The following is a 20,295-nucleotide window of genomic DNA, read 5'->3' on the forward strand; positions in this document are numbered from 1 at the left end:
CTCTGCGGCATGTGGGATCTTCCCAGACCAGGACTCGAACCTGTGTCCCCTGCATTGTCAGGCAGACTCCCAACTATTGCGCCACCAGGGAAGCCCCAGAAGCAAATTTTTTTTCTGGTAGGTTGAACCTATCCGTTCAGCCATTTCTGAGTTACTCAAGCATGAACAAATGTTTAGGAAATTTGTCAAGATCCACTTTTTATGTGTTCAGATTTAATTCAAGATGGTTTAAACTTAAATCCCCAGAGCTGTCGTGCACGTATTCTCTCAGGAGAAAAACATCCTTTGCTTTGAGATATAATTGGTTGAGGTTTACACTCCACTTTCTGTGTAAATGGAGTTTGGTTATGAAGAGATCTACTCAGATCCTGGAAAACCTTTTGGGTTTCCTGACCCTCCATGCATATTTATAAGAATGCTTTTTTTCTTTTTTTCCCCCCAAATTATCAACTTTCTAGGAGAACTTGAAGGTAACAACTCCTATCTGGCTGTTTACTGTCAGAAAATAATAAAATCTTATTTATGAAAAATTGGAAAAATAAAGATTTTAAATATTTATTTATTTATTGAAACTTGGGCATTAGTCCTTGTTCAGTTGTAGACAGCAATATCTGTATTGCTAACAGCATCTTTTAAGCAAATATTATTGGGTATATTGATAAGACTTTTCCAAGATGGCATACTATTCATCATAAGATTTTAAGTGCTCTGAAATACTGGGAACTTACAAAATTAAAAAGAACTAAAGTAGGAATAGGTGGATGGGGTAGAGACAAGAGAGAAGAGGGCAGAGACACCTTCCTCATGACCTGGCAGACAGTCTCAAAACATATGAATGTATCCTAGTTATCTATTGTTGCGTGAAAAATCACCTCAAAATTTATGACTTAGAACAATAATCCTTTTAATATCTCTGGGGGTTGGCTGGGCTCAGACAATTATTGCTCAGGGTCTCTCATGCATTTGCAGCTTCTAGGGCTAGCATCCTCTGAAGGCTCACTCACTGACTCACTCAGGTGTAGCACCTGGGCTGGGAAGCCTCAAACACCTAAGGCTCCTTGGGCATCTCTTTCTGTCTTTACATGGTCTCTCCACATGGTTTCTCCAGCATGGTAGCTTCAGCATAGCCAAACATTTTTCAAGGTAGTTCAAGGCTTCAAAGATCCGTGTCCCAAGTGAGACAGCCAAATGGAATCTGTATTTTCTTTTCTAACCTGGCCTCAGAAATCAAGTCACAAAGGTCCACTCAAGTTGGACGGGAGGAGACAGACTCCACCTCTTGATGAGAGGTGTGCCAAAGAATCTACAGATGTGTTTTAAAACTTCCACAGGATTTCATAGACCTCTGGCAGAAAGTCTGGGACAGAATAGTGAGTCATTCACTAAACCACAGATTAGTTAGTTCATTGTGGTTCCTTTTCTGCTGTGGTAGAAGGATACTGCCATGTTTAAGGGCTCCTGCTCTGGAGTTAGAATGCCTGCCTCTGCCCTTACACTTACTAAGCTTGAAACCTTAAACAAGTTCCGGTGCCTCAGTTTTCTTATAAGTTGGAGATAATGAGAGCTAACGTTTATTGAGCACTTAGTAGGTGGCAGGCATTGTCATAAGTGCATTATATGCTACCTTATTTTATCACCAAGATAACTCCATGAGGTAGTTACTTTACCTCCTAAATCATAGGGTTGACAATAATAGAGACATCTTTCAGGTGTGTCTGTGGTGTGGATCAAATGAGACTTATTACTTGCCCTCTTGACGTTATTAAACCTGATGGGGCAAATTCTAGTGATGCCAGGTCAGGAGGGTGAGCCATTTCCAGAAATGGACCAAATGTGCACAATGCCACGTAGGAGCGCAGACTGTTCCCAGTCTAGTGCGGAAGACCCAAGGAGGATTAGATTTCTTGATAGGAGTTAAAAATGCATAAAAGATCAGTCATTCCGGGTCTTACTTGGGGTTACGGGTACAGAATCCAGCGCAGTCCAGCAGAGTAGGACCACGAGCCCCGCTTTGAGTTTGCAAAAACGGAAGCGTTTATCTTTTTCCTGAAAAAGAAATCCATGACTTGGGGCAGTGAAAAGAGTTCTGGCCAGAGAACACGCTCCCTCAGCCTGGAGCGTCCGCAGGTGTCGAGAGCCCGCTTCTTAGCCGGATGCACGACGCTGACACCCTACCCGGGCGGCCTCCCCTCGCGTCCCCGTCGCCACCCTCAGTTCCCTGACTCCACGAGCCTCCTTCCCCTCCTCCCTCTTCCCTAAGGTGCCTACTCCCGCGACTGCAGAGCGCCCATCTTCCCAGGCCGGGCAAAACCCGGAGAGCTGGAATCCCTCTCCTGGAGCGCCCGGGCGGCCACTGGGCATGCTCAGTCGTCAGGCAGGTTCGGGGCCGCGAGCGCGTGTGCGCCTCGCAGATTCCTCCCGCGGCCGCGCGTCCTCCGCCTCCCGAGCAGGGAGCGGGCGCATGATGGCGGCGGCGGCTGGGAGCGCCAGCAGCGGCAGCGGCGGCGGCGGCGGCGGCGGCGGCAGCAGCAGCAGCGACACGTCCAGCACCGGCGAGGAGGAGAGGATGCGGCGCCTCTTCCAGACGTGCGACGGCGACGGCGACGGCTACATTAGCAGGTACTCGGGGAGGTCCGCGAAACAGGCTGGGGCGCGATCAGCCTCTCGGCGCTGCCCTTGACCTCTCCTCTGGCCCCTCGTCCCCAACTTCCAGCAAGTTGCTCAGAAGCTCACGCGAAAAGTTGCCTGCGACTCTGAGAGCGCGTCGCCAGCTCGGCCACTGAGGCCGAGGGGCTGCTCTGCTTGTCTTCTGGAGGTGCCAGTTGGTCCAACTTTTCCCAGCGCCGTCTTTGTCTGGGCATTGGGAGACATCTCTTTCGGATGGGAGTTCCCCCCCGGAGCCCGGAGCGCTCCTGCCTGTGGGGAGACGAGTTATGGCCACTTGTTCCCGATAGAAGAGGCTGTCCTGCAGATGTGGGTGTCAAGATGCTGGGCCACCAGGCAGCGATCTTGTCCCGTTGCTCGGTGGACAGACCCGGGGCCGGACCAGGATAGGGATGCGCTCTCAGTGACAGAGTTGACCATGAAAACAAGCTGTGAAAAACTTTCGTGTGGCACAGAGACCCTGCGTTCCCAACTTCGGAGTCCAAAGAATGGGCATAGTTTGCCGCTCAGTACTGATTTAATAAACCTATTAGCCTGAGGGGAACGAAGCGCCCAGGTGCAAACTAGGGGTTTAGAGGTGAGGCTGGAAATAGACCCTACGCCCTAGCCCGGCTCCGCGCTCTAACCAGGTGAGCCTCCGGAGGGGTCTCGGGGCGCCTCTGCGCGACCACTCCTAGCCCTCGCTGTGCTTGCCTCCAGCTCCCCTTCAGGGGCGGTGTTGCAACGTCAAGCGGCAGGGCTTGGCAAAATAATTACTGCTGCCCAAATTTTTATCACTTATCAGACACTGATGGTGAAGAAGGTAATCGTAATGTTTTCTGGTATGCTTATATGAAAGGTCGACACCGGGCGCTGAAGCCTGTACGCGCCGAAATGTGAATTGCCTTCAAAGGCGTAGGCAGCCTGAATTGTGTACTACATCTTTCTTTAGCCTTTGTCTTGGTGATGCCGAAGATCCTCTGAAAATTCCAGGATGCCTCCTGCAGTTTGTCCTTGCCTACCTAGAGAAAAAAAGAGTGGGGAATCCCTCCCCACCCCCAAATTAAAAAAAAAATCTCTGAAACAGGTGGTTTGACATGTAAAAGAATTTGACAGTTAAAGAATTAATTATTTATTTGGGACTTCACTCAATTATGATAATTCTTAGCTGAACTTTATTACTTTCCTGAAGTTTCATTGGGAAACATTAGAAAGATATCAGAAAACTGTATGGAGTAATTATGTTATGAAATGGAAAAAAATATGTAACTCTAGTTGACCTCATATAGATTTTTATCTGGAAGTCTTTCCCTGTTTTGGTTCTGGGTTAAAAAAATTTCATCCTATAGTTTAGGATTTGGGGTTTTTTAACTTTATTTATTTTTGGCTGCGTTGGGTCTTCATTGATGCGCGCGGGCTTTCTCTAGTTGCTGAGAGTGGGGGCTACTCTTCGTTGCGGTGCGCGGGCTTCTCATTGCCGTGGCTTCTCTTGTTGCGGAGCACGGGCTCTAGGCATGTTGGCTTCGGTAGTTGTGGTTCTCGGGCTCAGTAGTTGTGGCTCACGGGCTTAGTTGTTCCGTGGCATGTGGGATCTTCCCGGACCAGGGCTTGAACCTCTGTCCCCTGCATTGACAGGCAGATTCTTAGCCACTGCGCCACCAGGGAAGTCCCGTTTAGGGTTTTTTTGTTGTTCTTTTCCTACTTGAAAAGCCGTTATCTCATTTGCAATAATAAAAACTATTTACATTCTTCATGTTAGAATGCAAAAAGAATTTAATTTCAGATGGGCAAGAGTGCATACAGAAAACTAGCAAAATTCTCTCCTTTCCTCCCACTAATCCTATTAATATGTTGCTTTACCTGAACTACACTTTCTGTGTAAATGCTCATATTGTTTTGAATGGGGGCTATAGGAGCACTGAAGGATAATGAATTCTTTAAGCACAGTTTGAGAACTTTGTTTTGGAGGGTGAAGCATTGTAAGGGCATGATGTTAAAGAAGGAATTTTAGATGAAGGTAGAAACCTGCTGGGGCAAAAGTGGGAAAAAATGTTATCCTTCCTTGAGCCACATCACTTTAATATATCTGCTTGAAAGTTGGAAGGCATGTGCAGTAGTGGACCCAAAGCCAAAACTTTAGCTGTGGGCAGAGTTGCCCTGGAAGTTATTTTTAGGCTGTGACATAATTTCCATATAGGAGTAGTTCAGGGATGGCAATCTCATGAGAGCAGGCACCAGAGAACTTGTCTAGAAGTGTGTTTACATAGCAAGCACAGTTTTATTGGAATATATGTTTATTTGGTATGCTTGAGGAATGGAGTTAATGAAAATAATGACTCCCTTTCCAATGTCACTCCTTCGTGCTGCCCCTATTTAATGACTTTACTGACCACTGTACAGTGGGAGATAAGGTGTGGAATGCTGTGAATTTTCTCTTTTATTAAACATGAGAGTTGGGCTTTCTGCTTTAAAACCTTGAAAACCTTGAATTCTTCTAAAGATGTCAAGTTTATGCTAATCATAAATAGCTGTATCCTTTAGGATTTCAGTTTGTCTATAATAGAATCACAAATAAGTGTTGACTGTCACACCTAGAAGTCTTGAGGTGGGCCATCCACGCTGAGGCAGCAGCTCCAGAGTGGTATCAATGTCCACCTTCCTTGTATCTTTCTGCATTGCATTCTTCACATGGAGCGTTCATCCTCATGGTTATCTCGCAGTTCTAAAATGATTGCTGCGTCTCCAACTTCATCTCCAAGTTCTAGGGAGGGAAGGTGTAAGAGGAAGCTGAAATGAATGCTGCCTGTATCATCAAAGCACAGCTTTCCCAGATCCCTAAATTGACATCATGTTGGTCAAACTACATCACTGTACCATGCCTACTTGCAGTAGAGTTTAAGGAAGTATGTCATCCAATTGGGTACATCGCCTCCTATACAAAAGCTGAGTTCTGTTATTAAGAGTGGGAAATGGATATTGGGTAGGCAAGTAGCAACCAATACGTATAATAAAATTCCCCATGTTAACCTAAATTCAACTATATTGGCTCCAGTCCTTTTACCTAGCCCTTATCCTCAAAACAGGAGTGAGCTGGAGATGTTATATTTGGAGGAAGGATGAGTGGAAGGGAGACTGAGGCCATTGGGGAAATATCAGGGTACATCATTTCAGGAAGCAGGGAGGTAAAAGTTAGGGCTTTGTGTCTTAAATATCCCCTTGGCTCAGCCTTCCCCATCAAACTGACAAAAAGGGTATTAGCTAGCTGGAGGTTCCTGGAGTTTCTACTTCTGCCCTGGAGCTTCCAGCCTGCCAGAGGGACCCAGAATCATTTCCATGGATACTTAGGTGGAGCAGACAACTACCGTCAGGTGGAGCCAAGCCATAGCTTGGACAGTGTGACCACAGCAGGCTCTTCTGGTGCATTTATTAACCTTACAATGAGTTTTGGGAGCCCTATATATCATGTTGTAGGAGATGGTGGTTTTACTCTATTTGTTGAAATTAATTTCCCTTTGGAATTTTAAAGCTTCTTGTTTTTATCCTTCAGTTTAAGAAACTGTTGAACATTTTGACAAATATCTAAAACCAACACTTAACATTTATATCTAGTCTCCAAGCCTCAGCTTAAACATTGTTGCCTTAGAGAGAACTTCCATGACCACTGTATCAAAGTGTTAGGGAATTCCCTGACAGTCCAGTGGTTAGGACTCAGTGCTTTCACTGCCGAGAGCATGGGTTCAATTCCTTGTTCACGGAACTAAGATCCCACCATTGGCTTTCTTCCAAAGCACTCTTTACAACTTGTTATTACATTTCTATTTATTACTTTGCCCATTTATTGTCGTTCTCCCATTGGCCTTCATGAGGGCCAGAATCATGTCTGTTTTATTAAAACAGTACACTCAGGATCTAGCACAGTATTTGCCATATAGCACTCAATCAGTAAATTCTGATGAATAAATGACCAAGAATCAACAGTGGTATGTCCATATAGGTTGAAAAATCTTTCAAGCATTTTCCATGTTTATGAGATACTTAAATGTAAGTATATTTTATTATATAATATTTTCCTTTAAAATAACTTCTTTTTGGTTATATAAAAGGTATTTTTGTTGATGAAAATTTGCAAAATACAGAAATATATAAAAATAAAATCAAAAAAATAAAATCAAAATCACCCATTATCCCATAATTAAGGTGTATTATTTCTGTTTTCCTGGTGACATATCTATACCATATCATTCCTCTAGTACGTTTAAAATGATTCAATAAAAGGAAAGGCATCTCATTTTCATGGTTAGGAAGTTTTAATATTGTTATGATGGCAATACTCCCCCATTTCGCCCCAACCTTCCCAGCCCTAGGTAACGATTAATCTACTTTCTATCTCTATTGATTTGCCTATTACGGATATTTTATGTAAATGGAATCATGCATTATGTGACCTTTAGTTGCTTGTGTTTTGGTGTCATATCCGAGAAGGTTTTGTCTAATCCAAGGTCACAAAGATTCACTCCTATGTTTTCTCCTGAGAGTTTCATAGATATAGTTCTTACATTTAGGTTTGTGATCCATCTTGAGTTTATTTTTGTGTATGGTGTGAAGAAGGGGTCCAAGTCCATTCTTCTGCGTGTGGCTATCAAGTTGTTCCAGCATCATTTGTTGAAAAGACTGTTCTTTCCTATTTTCATGACACTCTTGTCAACAATCAATTGACCATAAACATAAGAGTTTATTTCTGGACTCTCAGTTCTTTTCCATTGGTACATATACCTGTCCTTATACCAGTACCACACTATTTTGATTACTGTTACTTTGTTGTAAGTTTTAAAATTGAGAAGTGTGAATCCTCCAGTTTGGTTCTTCTCTTTTTAAGATTGGTTATTCTTAGTCCTCTGAGTTCCCATACACATTTTAGGAGCAGCTTGTCAGTTTCTTCAAAACAGGCAGCTGGAATATTTGATTGGGGTTGTGTTGAATCTATAGACCAATTTGTTCACATGCATTTTTAGTAAGTATATTTTTCAAGATAGTTTTGTTTTTTTCCACCAGCCCTTTATTTTACAGTCTTAATTTGGAGTCAGCAGGTTAGTGAACATCTGAAGTAATAATAGCAAATGTGTATAGAAGCTTTTATAGTTTACAATCAATTGGTCCATATATTATCTCATTTAATTCTGGCAACAGGAATTAATATCTCTGTTTTAAGACAGGAAGCCAAGATAACATAGCCTCTAAGGAAAAAGAATGAACCTGTGGCCCTTACTTGAGAGCCTGTTTTACCATAAATGCTGCACAGCTAACACCAGAAAACCTATTAAAACCCCTAAAGCCTTAAAGTTATTTCCTGTTTAATTTACCCAAGGTCTATGGTGCAGATGAATTTTCATTTTAAAACTGGCTTCTTAGCATCAGTGGGAATGGCATTTAAATTCTGGGTACAGAAGGTGAGGCATTTGCACTCTAAATGAGTTTCCATGGGGGTCTCAGCTGGGGAGACTCTCTGTTGTTCAGTAAATTGAAAATCTCTTTAAGTGTTAGTCCCAGAGTAGAAACCGTATGGAGAGAAAGGGCATTTCCTTAGAGAACAGTTAATTGTCAGCTTCTCATTGTCATTTCAAAATGTCAGTTTAAATATGTAAATGAGTAATTACTAAATCTGTGCAATTGATTATTGATGACTCTGAGGGGAGAAAAAGAGTTGGGTAGGCAGAAGGACTCTCTGGACCTATTCATTGTTCAAATATTTGGGTCCCTGTCCCTTAGCAAAGTGAAAATGTAAACGGAACAAATTGCTAGGTTGACCCAATAAGCATTAAATGTGTTTGTCTGATGTGATAGTTGTTAGTTGAGTTTAAGTGTAGCCCTCAGTTGAATATTTAGTTGTGAAACTTTTGCTTGGAAAACTCTAGATAGATGAGCTCTTTGTTTAATTTTTTAAATATTCACATCACAATGTAGAAGATAGTTGAAAATACATCTTAGACTTAATGTTGGTGTTAATTGGGCACCTATTCAACATTGTGGCAAGTGCCGTAGATTAAGGCACCTGTTGTCTGTTGTTTAAAAGTTCTCATGTACACATTTGTGATACAGATGAAGGAAGTAAAAACAGATAGGATGAAGGAGGGCGTTTATGTAAAAGTGTGACTGTATTGCATTTAAATGTCAGAATTTTTCACTTCTTTACAAAAAAATCAGAACTTCTTTCTGAGAATAACAACCTTAACAGAATATTCCACATTAGAGGTTAATGCTTTTAGACGAGTTTTACTTTAACAATTGTATGTACTGTAGAGTCTTAACCTGAGTGTACTTCATGATAAACAGCGTGGAAATCATTGAGAGAATATTGTTGGGGAAGTATTTACTCTTCTAAAAATATGTTGGCAGTTTTATATTTATTGTAAGAAAAGGGTGAAATCAGTGCTGCTCATCTCCCTCCCCCTTCTTGGTTTCCTAAGTTCCTTCATCACTGACCAGAATTATTCTCCTAGTGTTGTAACATGCAGGCTCGGCTCCTCCAGGCCACTTTACATGGACATTAAAGTCATTTTTCTATAAAATAAAGCTGAGCAGGCAGCTCCTCGTAAAGTCCTTCAACAGTTAGTTGCCTGTTTCTTACAGCTAATTTCAGGCTCCTCCCAGGGCCTTTTGATTTGAAGCGCCTGGCCATCTGGCACAGTGATTGTATCCCCTCTAGCATTATCTTTCACACTCCCTCCTCTGGCAGGCCCAGCTGTTCCACACTTCAGTGCTTTGCACATGCAGCTCCTCTGTAAGTGCCCTTCTTTCCCCTTGTTGTCTGGTAAGCACCTTCTCAGTTTTCCTAGACTCAGTTCTTATGCAGCTCTTTCTCTCTGGAGACTTTCCCTCATGCCTCAGGACCTTATACACACTCCTAGGCCAGCACAGCTCACCTTTGATATTCTCACTGTTTCCATTTCCTTGCTTCCCACACTCAAGGCAGAGACTATACTTCTTTTGTCTTTTGTCTTCATAAACTCAGTGCCCAACACATAATAGAAATTTATTAAATATTGATCAAATAAAATTGTTCATGTGTAATGGTAATTTCAAACACTTTAGAATACTTAGAAAAAGATTTATCAGGTTTTGTCCAACTTAGAAGAAGCTGAGAACCTAAATGGCTGTCGACAGATGAGTGGATAAAGATGTGGTACATATATACAATATATAAAATATATAATATATATAATATAATATATAAAACATATATATAAAAGAATGAAATAATGCCATTTGCAGCAACATGGATGCAACTAGAGATTATCATACTGAATGAAATAAATCAGAAAGAGGAAGGCGAATACCATATGATACCACTTACATGTGGAATCTGAAATATGATACAAATGAACTTATTTACAAAACAGAAACAGACTCACAAAGAAAACAAACTTATGGTTACCAAGGGGAAAGGGGGTAGGGGAGGAATAAATTCAGAGTTTGGGATTAGCAGATACAAACTACTATATATAAAACAGATAAATAACAAGGTCCTACTTTATAGCACAGGGAACTATATTCAATATCCTGTAACAAACCATAGTGGAGAATAATATGAAAAAGAATATATATATAAGTGAATCACTTTGCTGTACACCAGAAACTAACACAACATTGTAAATCAACTATACTTCAATAAAAAAGAAGAAGCTGAGAAATATTTATATTTGAAAATACGTATCATGTGCATTTTACCTAATCTAGAATATTAGAGTGATGGGGACTCTGTGCCCCTTCAGCTAACTAGTCATGTGACTTTAGGCAAGTCACACAAACCTCTCCAATCAGTCTTCTTCTATAAAGTGATTTTAACATCTTTTTCAGGACTGAAAACGTTTTATTTTATGGACTGTAAGTACTAGGATTTTTTTGGTAGCATATTTTTTTGGAAAAGCATACTGTTTAAATTAGTCCCATTGGGCAACTGTTGGTGTTTGCTTGTGAACTAACTGTGATAAATCCATAGTTTCTCTGTATTAGTAGCTGTTATCATTCCAATAGGCTTCAATACCATCTAGTTAGTAGTATTTTCAAAAGCATTGAACTGTTGGTTAGGTTTTGTGTCAGTTCTTGAGTAAAGATTATAAGATGAAGTAAATGAAAAAAAAAAAACCAAACTACTCTTAATTGTGTATTCCAGTTGTTACTAAAAAGTTGTTTGGCAGTCTACCACATGGTTCTATCCTGACTCTTTCAGGGTATAATATAAATGCTTTAAAAAATATTTTCAAATTAATATTTATAGTCTACTTTTCTTAGGCTGTTCCTTTCTGGTTACTGGGTATTCACAGTGAACAAACATTTTAAACTAATCACAGAATAAAAAACTAATAATAGAATTAAGGGAATTTACTTAATCCAAACTTGTGTTACAGTAACTTCTATTCAGTTTCTTTCACCTACCAGATTATAAACTTCATGAGTGTAACAACCATGCCTTTTATCTCTCATACCACCTGACACTATTCCTTGTACATAAATGCTGTGTACATAGATGTTAAATCAGTGTTGAATGAATGAAGTGATGGATTAATACTACCTTAAGACAAAATTATGTTGCTACTTCTACACTTGCAAGGTAGGATTTTGATTTTTCTTATTCCTAAAATAGAGAAAAACTCCTGTGTCAGTGTTAACCTGTCTCTAACTGTATGCTTACATGCTTCCATCAGTAAAATAACATGGAACGAGGAAAACACAAAGACTATTGCCATGTAAGTTAGTTTGTTGAAGTCCCCTATTTTTGGTAATATAAAATAAAGTTCCCCTTAAAGGAGTAATTTGCTATCCATAGTGGTTTTTTACTTTATAGATTCCTTCTCAATCTTCAGTCCCTATAGCATCTGCTGACTGTCATACCAGAGCAAATTTAAGAATATTAATTTTTATTTTTAAATGTTTATTGAATGCCCACTGTATGCAGAGAGGAATTCAAAGATGGGTGTGTTACAACATCTTCCTTTAAGGAGTATTTGGTCTTATGCAATAAGTACACACATGACCAGAAACAAGGAAAAGTGCAAAGCATCTAGGAAGGTTCAGGGGAAGGGAGGAAAACACCTGGGCTTTATAGGAGGATATTGTTTTAGTAAGTTTGCTGCAAGGAATATGTAACTGGCCCAGAATGATCGCTTAGCTTCACCTCCCATCATAGATCATGGCCTCTGTCTTTACTTCAGCCAGAGTGGCTCTAGTGATGGCTTCCCTGCTGCCCTGCACCCTCCCACAGACAAAGGAGCCAAGGGCAGCCCTGGTGACAAGGAGAGACCGCCCTGCAGAGGCCCTGGCTTCCTCAGCGACTGCCTGGACTTGTCAGGTGCACAACCCTGAGCTGTTGTGGAGGTCACACCCTGTGGAGCAGCAACCAGAGAGAGACAGGAAACAGGAGGGAACCAGCTGTGAGGCTTCTCCTCCTTCCTTCCCGCCTGAGGACCTGTTCTGAATGCAGTAGTTTCCTCTGGCCCTGTAAGACCAGACAACCAGCTACATGTGCTGCAGAGCTGTGGCCAGCTTGCTTGCACACCCCTTACGTTAGCTTTTCCCGCTTTGTTTCCTCATTCAGCTTTTCCCTTCACTCATGCTTTCCTGAGACTGCACCCCCAATAATGTATAAGCATGTAAGTTTAAGACAGAACCCGTATAAACAGCTCAAAAAAGGAGATTATTGTTTAAATACATTGGGCTTCATTGGCCCTGAACCTAATTGCAAAACAATAAAAAAATAAAATTCATTCAATAAGGAAAAATACAAAGAAAAAGAGATCATTCTTAATCTCATCTACCCAGAGATAGTAAGAGTAAATACACAACAGATACACACAGATATGATGTAGTGCTCATTATTTGTTGCCCACATCTATCCCTACTTCTCTTCTTTCCAGAAGATCCCTAACAAAAGTGCAGGCAGCCTCTCCTCCTACAAGAAACCCATGTATTGCAGGGTCCCACCTCCCAATGTAAGGGGAAGCCTGACAGACATAAGGGTAATCCCAGCCTCTTGGTAACATTTGAGTTAGGAATGGACATGTGATAAGACTTGCACTAATGAGTCTCTAGAAACAGTGTGCTGGAGATAGCTAGAAAAGGTTTCCATGTTCTTCTGGTAGAGTTTCTGAAAGCAGCTCCTTCTCTCTTTCCCTCCCAAACGGGAGATAAACATGAAGAGGATGCCTGTACCCTTGATTGCCAGTAGTAGCCACTACAGATCCAAAGGAGATTAATATTAGGAAGAAGACCACACTTTTTTTTAAAAGCTTATTTGTTTATTTATTTTTGCTGTGTTGGGTCTTCGTTTCTGTGCGAGGGCTTTCTCTAGTTGCGGCGAGCAGGGGCCACTCTTCATCGTGGTGCGCAGGCCTCTCACTATCGCGGCCTCTCTTGTTGTGGAGGCTCCAGACGCGCAGGCTCAGTAGTTGTGGCTCGTGGGCCTAGTTGCTCTGCGGCATGTAGGGATCCTCCCAGACCAGGGCTCGAACCCGTGTCCCGTGCATTAGCAGGCAGATTCTCAACCACTGCGCCACCGGGGAAGCCCAGAAGACCACACTTTTAAGGGAGAAGAACAGCATGGAAACAGCTAGAGCCTTCATGATATTGATTGAACCACCCTGCCTCTAGCCTTCCTGCTGCACAATACACTTCTTTATTATTTAAGATCTCTTGAGTTATATCTTCTTTACTTATGCCCTAAAGCATACTAATGTATTTATATATAAATGGGATTTTACTAGGCAGGGTGTTTTGTAATCTACTTTTTTTTTTACATACTATATCATGTAAATTTGCCATGTAAATATAGACCTCATATCACCATTTAAAATTAAGTATTTCATGGTGTGTGTGTGTGTGTGTGTGTGTGTGTGTGTGTGTGTGTAACTTGATATATTATACTAGTTGCCTCTCTACAGAAATGTTACTTTACTTTCTTAGTTTATTTGTTGCTTACCGCAAAACTCAGTGGCTTAAAACAATGCATATTTATCATCTCAGTTTCGTGGGTCTTTAATCCAAGCATGGCTTAGCTGGGTCCTCTATTTAAGGGTCTCTTAAGAGGCTGCAGTCAGGGTATCGGCTGGAGCCAAAGTCATATCAGGGTTCAACTGGGCAGATCCGTTTCTCAGCTTCCTCAGCGGTCGTTGACAGGATCCAGTTCCTGGAGAGCTGTTGGACTGACGGCTTCAGTTCCTCCCTCACTGTTGACCCGAGGCCACCCTCTGTTCCTTACTCGATGCTCCTCTTCCCCAGAGCAAGCGAACAAGAAGGGCCAGCAAGACAGAAGCCACAGTCTTTTGTACCATGATCTCAGAAGTGACATCCATCACTTTAGCAGTATTCTGTTCTTTAGAATCAAGTCCCAAGGTCCAGCTGACACTCAAGGGGAGGGGATTACATAAGGGTGTGACTCCCAGGGGGCAGGGTTCATCCGGAGCTATTTTAGAAGGCTACCTATCCCACTTGCTGATTACAGACAGTTATCTGTAAGCCAAGGAGAGAGAGGCCTCAGAATGAAAGCAACACTTCCAGTACCTTGATCTTGGACCTCTAAGCCTCCAGAATCGAGAGAAAATAAATTTCTGTTGTTTAAGCCACCTAGTCGGTGCTACTTTGTTATGGCAGCACTAAAAATCTAATAAACCCCTCTATGAATATCTGGGTTAATATATTACTAATTGCCTTCCAGAATTTACTGTGCCTCCTGGAACCTGTAAAAGTGCCCATTTCCTCACATATTCAGTAACGTTACACATTATTACCTTTTTTAGCCTTCACCAATCTGACCTCTGAATAATGGTATCACATTATTTAATTTTACAATTCTTTGAGTCCTAGTAAATTTGGACATCTTTTTGATTTATTTATTGACTAGCTCTGTTTCTAGTTTGTGTCTTTTCTCAATTCTCATTTTTTTTCTGTTAGAGAATTTGTGTTTTTCTTTTTGGTTTATAAGAAGTCTTTGTATATTAGGAATATTAATTTTTTGTCAGGTTGCAAATGTTTTCCCCAAATTTTTGCTTTAGTTTAAAATTTGTGATATCTTTTGCAAAACATAAGTTTTAAATTTAAATGTAGCCAAATCTGTCACTTTCTTCTTTTACTTTTGCACATGTTAAGGCTCTATCTATCGAGCTCAGTAGATAAATATTGACATTATTTTCTTATAGCTATCTTATGGTTCATTTATAAATATCTAATTCTTCTGGAATTTATGTGTATATGATTTACATGATAGGAAGCATCATTTTTTCCCCAAATGATTAGTCATTTGTCCTAATCCCATTTAATAAATCCATTCTTTCCCTGATGATCTGAATGTATGCTTTATATATACTAACTTTAAAAGTATATATATTTGCATTTGATTATAGATCCTACATTTTCTTTTATTGATCTATCTGTTCTTGTATTAATACTGTTACTTCATAATATGGTTAAATATGCCATATGGATTGGCTTCCGTCATTGTCTCTCCTCACCCCCAAAAAAACCATTTTGGCTATTCCAGGCATTTTTCCCATCTAAAAGAACTTTAGAAATTCCATTGAATTGTTTTTCCTTCTAGTTTTATTGAGGTAAAATTGACATACAGAACTGTATAAGTTTAAGGTGTACATTATAAAGATTTGACTTACTTACATCATGAAATAATTACATTAAGTTTAGTGAACATCTATCATCTCATATAGATAGAAAATGAAAGAGAAAGGAAAAATATTTTTCCTCGTGATGAGCACTCTAAGGATTTATTACTCTCTTAACTACTTTCATATAATGTAACACACAGAGGCGTCAATTATACTTATTATGCTGTACATCACACCCCTAGTACTTATTTATCTTATAACTAGAAGCTTGTACCTTTTGACCGCCTTCATCCAATTCCCCCTTCCTCCATCCCCCCACCTCCGGTAACCACAAATCTGATCTCTTTTTCTATGAGTTTGTTTGTTGGTTTGTTTTTGAAGTATAATTGACTGTGTTAGTTCCTGGTGCACAACATAGTGATTGGATATTTCCATACAATACAAAATGATGACCATGGTAAGTCGAGTTACCATCTGTTCTCTTACAAAGATGTTACATTATTTTTGACTATATTCCCCATGCTGTACCTTTCATCTGGTGACTTATTTTGTAACTGGAAGTTTGTACCTCTTAATCTCCCTCATCTATTTCTCCCCTCCCCCTAACCTCCTCCCCTCTGGCAACCATCTATTTATTCTCTGTATCTATGACTCTGTTTCTGTCTTGTTATGTTTGTTCATTTGTTTTGTATTTTACATTCCACATATGAGTGAAATCATATGGTGTTTGTCTTTCTCTGTCTGACTTATTTCACTTAATATAATACCTTATAGGCCCATCCATGTTGTCACAAATGGCAAGATTTCATTTTTTATGACTGAGTAATATTACATTATATATATATAATATATATAACATTCTTAATATATATATATTCTTTATCCATTCATTTATCAGTGGGCACTTAGGTTGCTTCTGTATCTTGGTTATTGTAAATGCTACGATGAACATAGGGGTGCATATATCTTTTCAAATTAGTGCTTTTGTTTTCTTCAGATAAATACCCAGGAGTAGAATTGCTGGATCATATGGTAGTTCTATTTTTAATTTTTTAAGGAACCTCCATACTGTTTTCCATAGTGGCTGCACCAATTTACATTCCCACCAACAGTGCACAAGTGTTCCCTTTTCTCCACATCCTCATCAATACTTGTTATTTATTGTCTTTTTGATAATAGCCATTCTGACAGGTATGAGGTGATATCTCACTGTGGTTTTGATTTGCATTTCCCTGATGATTAGTGATGTTGAGCATCTGTTTATGTGCCTGTTGGTCATCTGTATGTCTTCTTTGGACAAAATGTCTATTCAGTTTCTCTGCCAATTTTTAAATCGAATCATTTATTTTTTTTGATGTTGAGTTGTATGAGTTCTTTGTATGTTTTGGGTATTAACTCCTTATCAGGTATTTTGTTTGCAAATATCATCTATCATTCAATAGGCAGCCTTTTTGTTTTGTTGGTAGTTTCCTTCACTGTGCAAAAGCTTTTTACTTTGATGTGGAAATTTCATTGACTTTTAATTGTCTGTTAATTTTAATTTCATTAACTTGTCATACATTTCTAAATTAATGTAGAAAGAATTGATATCTTTGCAAGCCAGTTTTTTCATAAGAGGGATTGTATATCTCTACATTTACTCAAGTCTTTTTGATGTCACTCAGTGGTTTTCCTCATATTTGCACATTATTTTTTGTTTTGTTTTGTTTCTCTGTCTTTCCCTCCAGATTTTGCTGCTATCATGAATGGAGCTTTTTTTAAACCTCTTTGTTTTTCTAGTTGATAATTGATGGTGTATATTAAAGCTATTTATTTGTTCAAATATTTTATTTTTTCAACACATTTTTTGAGTGCTTACTAAGTAATAGACACTGGTCTAATCACTGAGACTGTAGCAGTGATCAAAATAGACAAAATTCTCTGCCCTCAAGAAACTTACATTCTTGGGGGAGGGGGTGAGGTAAATAGTAAACACAAAAGCAATACATGATCTGTCAGATGGTAAGAAGTACCAGATGAAGCAGGGAAGGGAATAGTCAGCACAAGCGAAGAGGTGAATTTTAATATTAAATAGGGTAGTTAGGGGAGACCTCACTGAGAAAATAATTTTTGAGCCAAGACCTGAGGAGTTAGGGAGCAGCCATTTATTTATGTGGAGGAATAAGTTTCCTGACTGAAGGAACAGCAAATGCAAAAGTCATGAGGCAGAAGCTGGTGCATCCAAAGAATAAGGAAGTCAGTGTGGCCCGCGTGAGAAAGGGAAGAGAAGTGGAAGACGCAGTAAGGAGGGGTAGATGGTATGGCCTGCTAGGTTACTGTAAGGACTTTGGCTTTTAGTCCGAGTCAGAGTTTCCTGCTTGATTCTGTAGGACTGGCTTTACTTACGTTCTCCATTTTTTCACTCCCCGTAAAGTCCTCAACCCACTCAATGCTGGCATCTGTCACTGTCATCAATCCGTACTTTCACGACATTGCTAAAGTCATTGGTGACTTTGTGAGTGAATAAAATGGGCATTTTCAGTTCTTGCCTTGTATTAATTACCTCTCAGCAGTCGACCATGCTGACGATTGCCCGCTGCTCGTAGCCCCGTCTCTTCCTGGCTCCCACGACCCCACAGTCTTCTTGCTTTTCTCCCATCTGTCTGGCTCCTCCTTTCTGTCTCATTTGCAGGCTCAGCTCTTCTACCTAGCTCTCGAGGGTCAGAATTTCGCAAGGCATCAACTTTTGCCCCTTCCTCTTTTAACCTCGTGCATTCTGTCTGGGCATTTATGTTTCATCTCTCTTATTTATGTTTCAGCTTCAGTTATCTTTGAAGAGGCCCTTGACTCCCATAGTAAATGTCCAGCTCAGACTTCTCTTCTGAGCCTCAGACCTGCAGGACAAATTTACTCAATTGCCTATAAATCATGTCCCACCAGATATTGCTAAAACATGCTGAATTATACCAGTCCAATATTGGATTCATAATCTGCCGCCTAGTCTTGCTATCTCAGCAAATGTATCTCCATGTATACCCACTTACACAAGCCAGAAGAGATCTTGGCATCATCCTGGACACCCCCTTTTCCATCAACTCCCGTACTGGTTTCACGACCAATTCCTAATATTTTTTAAATTTAATTTTTATTTTATATTAGAATATAGTTGCTTTACCATGTTGTGTTAGTTTCAGATGTACAACAAAGTGATTCAGTTATACATATACATGTAATCATCCTTTTTCAGATTCTTTTCCCATATAGGTTATTACAGAATATTGAGTAGAGTTCCCTGTGCTATACAGTAGCCAAGTCCTATTATTTCACCTTCTAAATCTCTCTCATATCTGTCCACTTCTTTCCATGTCTACTCCTGGCAGCCTAATTCTCTCTCTTGGAGTGCTGCAGATACTCCTAACTGACTTTCCTGTGTCTCCTTTGGCCCTCCTCCCATCCAGCCTTCCACACTGTAGCCAGAGGAGATCTTTTCTGAAGTGCCAGTCTGCACATGTCACCCCAGCTTAAAACCCTTCAGTTCAGATTCTTAACTTGGCTACCACAGGCCCTGCATGGTTCCACCTCCAACTTCCTCTCCTGCCTCATCTCTTCTCTCCTCCTGGCTCTCTGTCCACCAACCACTCTAGTCCCTGAATTTCAGCTTCTCCATCCTGTTCTGCTGTCAGTTCCCATCCAGTTCCCATGCGGCTGAATATATCCAGCTGTTCTCAAGCTCCTCAACTGAACTTCAACATCACTTTTTCAGCCTTCCTTGGCCCTCCCTCCCAACTTTGTTGCCTTCAGAGCACTTATTTCAATTTGTAACAATGTGTTCATTTGTGGGAATTTCCTGGTGAATGTCTTTCTGGCTCACTCAACCATGAGTTCAGGAGAACAGGGACTGTTTTTGTTCACCATTAAATCCTCAGGCCTAGCCCAGGAACCTGGCACATTGTAGGCACTCAGTAAATATTTGAGGAAAGAATCAGTGAAGCCCTTTTTGCTTCTTAGAACTAATCCAAACGTTGCATTTTTTGCATAACTGGCACACTAGTACACGTATTTTTATTTGCGTAGGCAACTTATTTCTATAAACATAAAAGCACCCCTTTTGAGAGGTTTCTGAGTTTTTCTGGAGCTGCTAGAGAAGAAATGGATGTTGGGTATTTTCTTACTTTATCAAGATCTGATATAACTCCTCTGTTCTTTGTGCGTGCCACCCCTGACTCAGGATTGAGTAAACACACACATTCTGAGATGATAGCTATCCAACACTGTTAATGACTTTTCCAAACGTGTTAAGGGTGTTGTTTTGATTAGGGTGAAATCCACTTTCTGGAGGCTTCAGGAAAATATTGCAACTGTGAGGTGCTGTTTCCTGGTGTTCCTGTTGAACACTGCTCAGGGGACTATGAAATAGGCAGCCAGGAAACCCAAATCTGTGGGCAAGTTTGAGATCAGAGCTGTGAGGTGTTTCCGAAGGATGCAAGGCCCAGAAAAGAAAGTAGAAAGTGGGTGAATGGGTGGGCCTGCTGAAGTCACATCGCCACACAGACAGTTCCAGAGGCCCAACTCTGTGGGTGGTCTGCAACTAATTTTGAGATATTTTGACCTGACTGACAAGTCAAGCAAGAAGAGTACCAATATTTAAATCTTAGTTATTTCCCTCAGTTTCTAATGTGCTGTGTGGGCATTAACTGGCGAAGGTTCCCAAACGTGTGGGTTAAACCTTTTTACTTTACCATTCAAACTGACCTTCGTTTCTAAAAACGTTTTTAAATGTATCACTAAAGTATAGTAGTTTTTGTTTGTTTAGTATAACAATTTTTGTTTATTTACTAAATAAGTTATCACTCCTACTTGTCTTGAATTCCTGATCATCTGATGGGAAGAAGTTTTCACTTCTTATAGCTCTTCCTGAACTAACAATCCTTTTGGAAGAGAAGGATCCCTCTGGACATTCTAGTGTAATCCATAGCTTCCAGAACTGTTATTGTTTTCAACACCTGTGGATACATTTTTAATGGTGCAAAGCGGCCATCCTTTAATATCAATTGTAATTATTTAT

The 20,295-nt window shown here is 40.4% G+C and overlaps 1 protein-coding gene across 1 annotated transcript in view; it reads left to right on the plus strand.

Moving 5' to 3' along the window:
- The first annotated feature begins 2,449 nt into the window (after positions 1 to 2,449).
- Positions 2,450 to 20,295, plus strand: part of MCC (MCC regulator of WNT signaling pathway) — a 426,733-nt gene continuing 408,887 nt past the window's right edge. The window contains exon 1 of the mRNA XM_019940817.3: positions 2,450 to 2,619. Coding sequence (XP_019796376.3) covers positions 2,462 to 2,619 — 158 coding nt within the window. The 5' untranslated portion in view covers positions 2,450 to 2,461. The remainder of the gene's footprint in view (positions 2,620 to 20,295) is intronic.

Source organism: Tursiops truncatus, chromosome 3 (genome assembly GCF_011762595.2).
Source record: "Tursiops truncatus isolate mTurTru1 chromosome 3, mTurTru1.mat.Y, whole genome shotgun sequence".
Classification (NCBI taxonomy): domain Eukaryota; kingdom Metazoa; phylum Chordata; class Mammalia; order Artiodactyla; family Delphinidae; genus Tursiops; species Tursiops truncatus.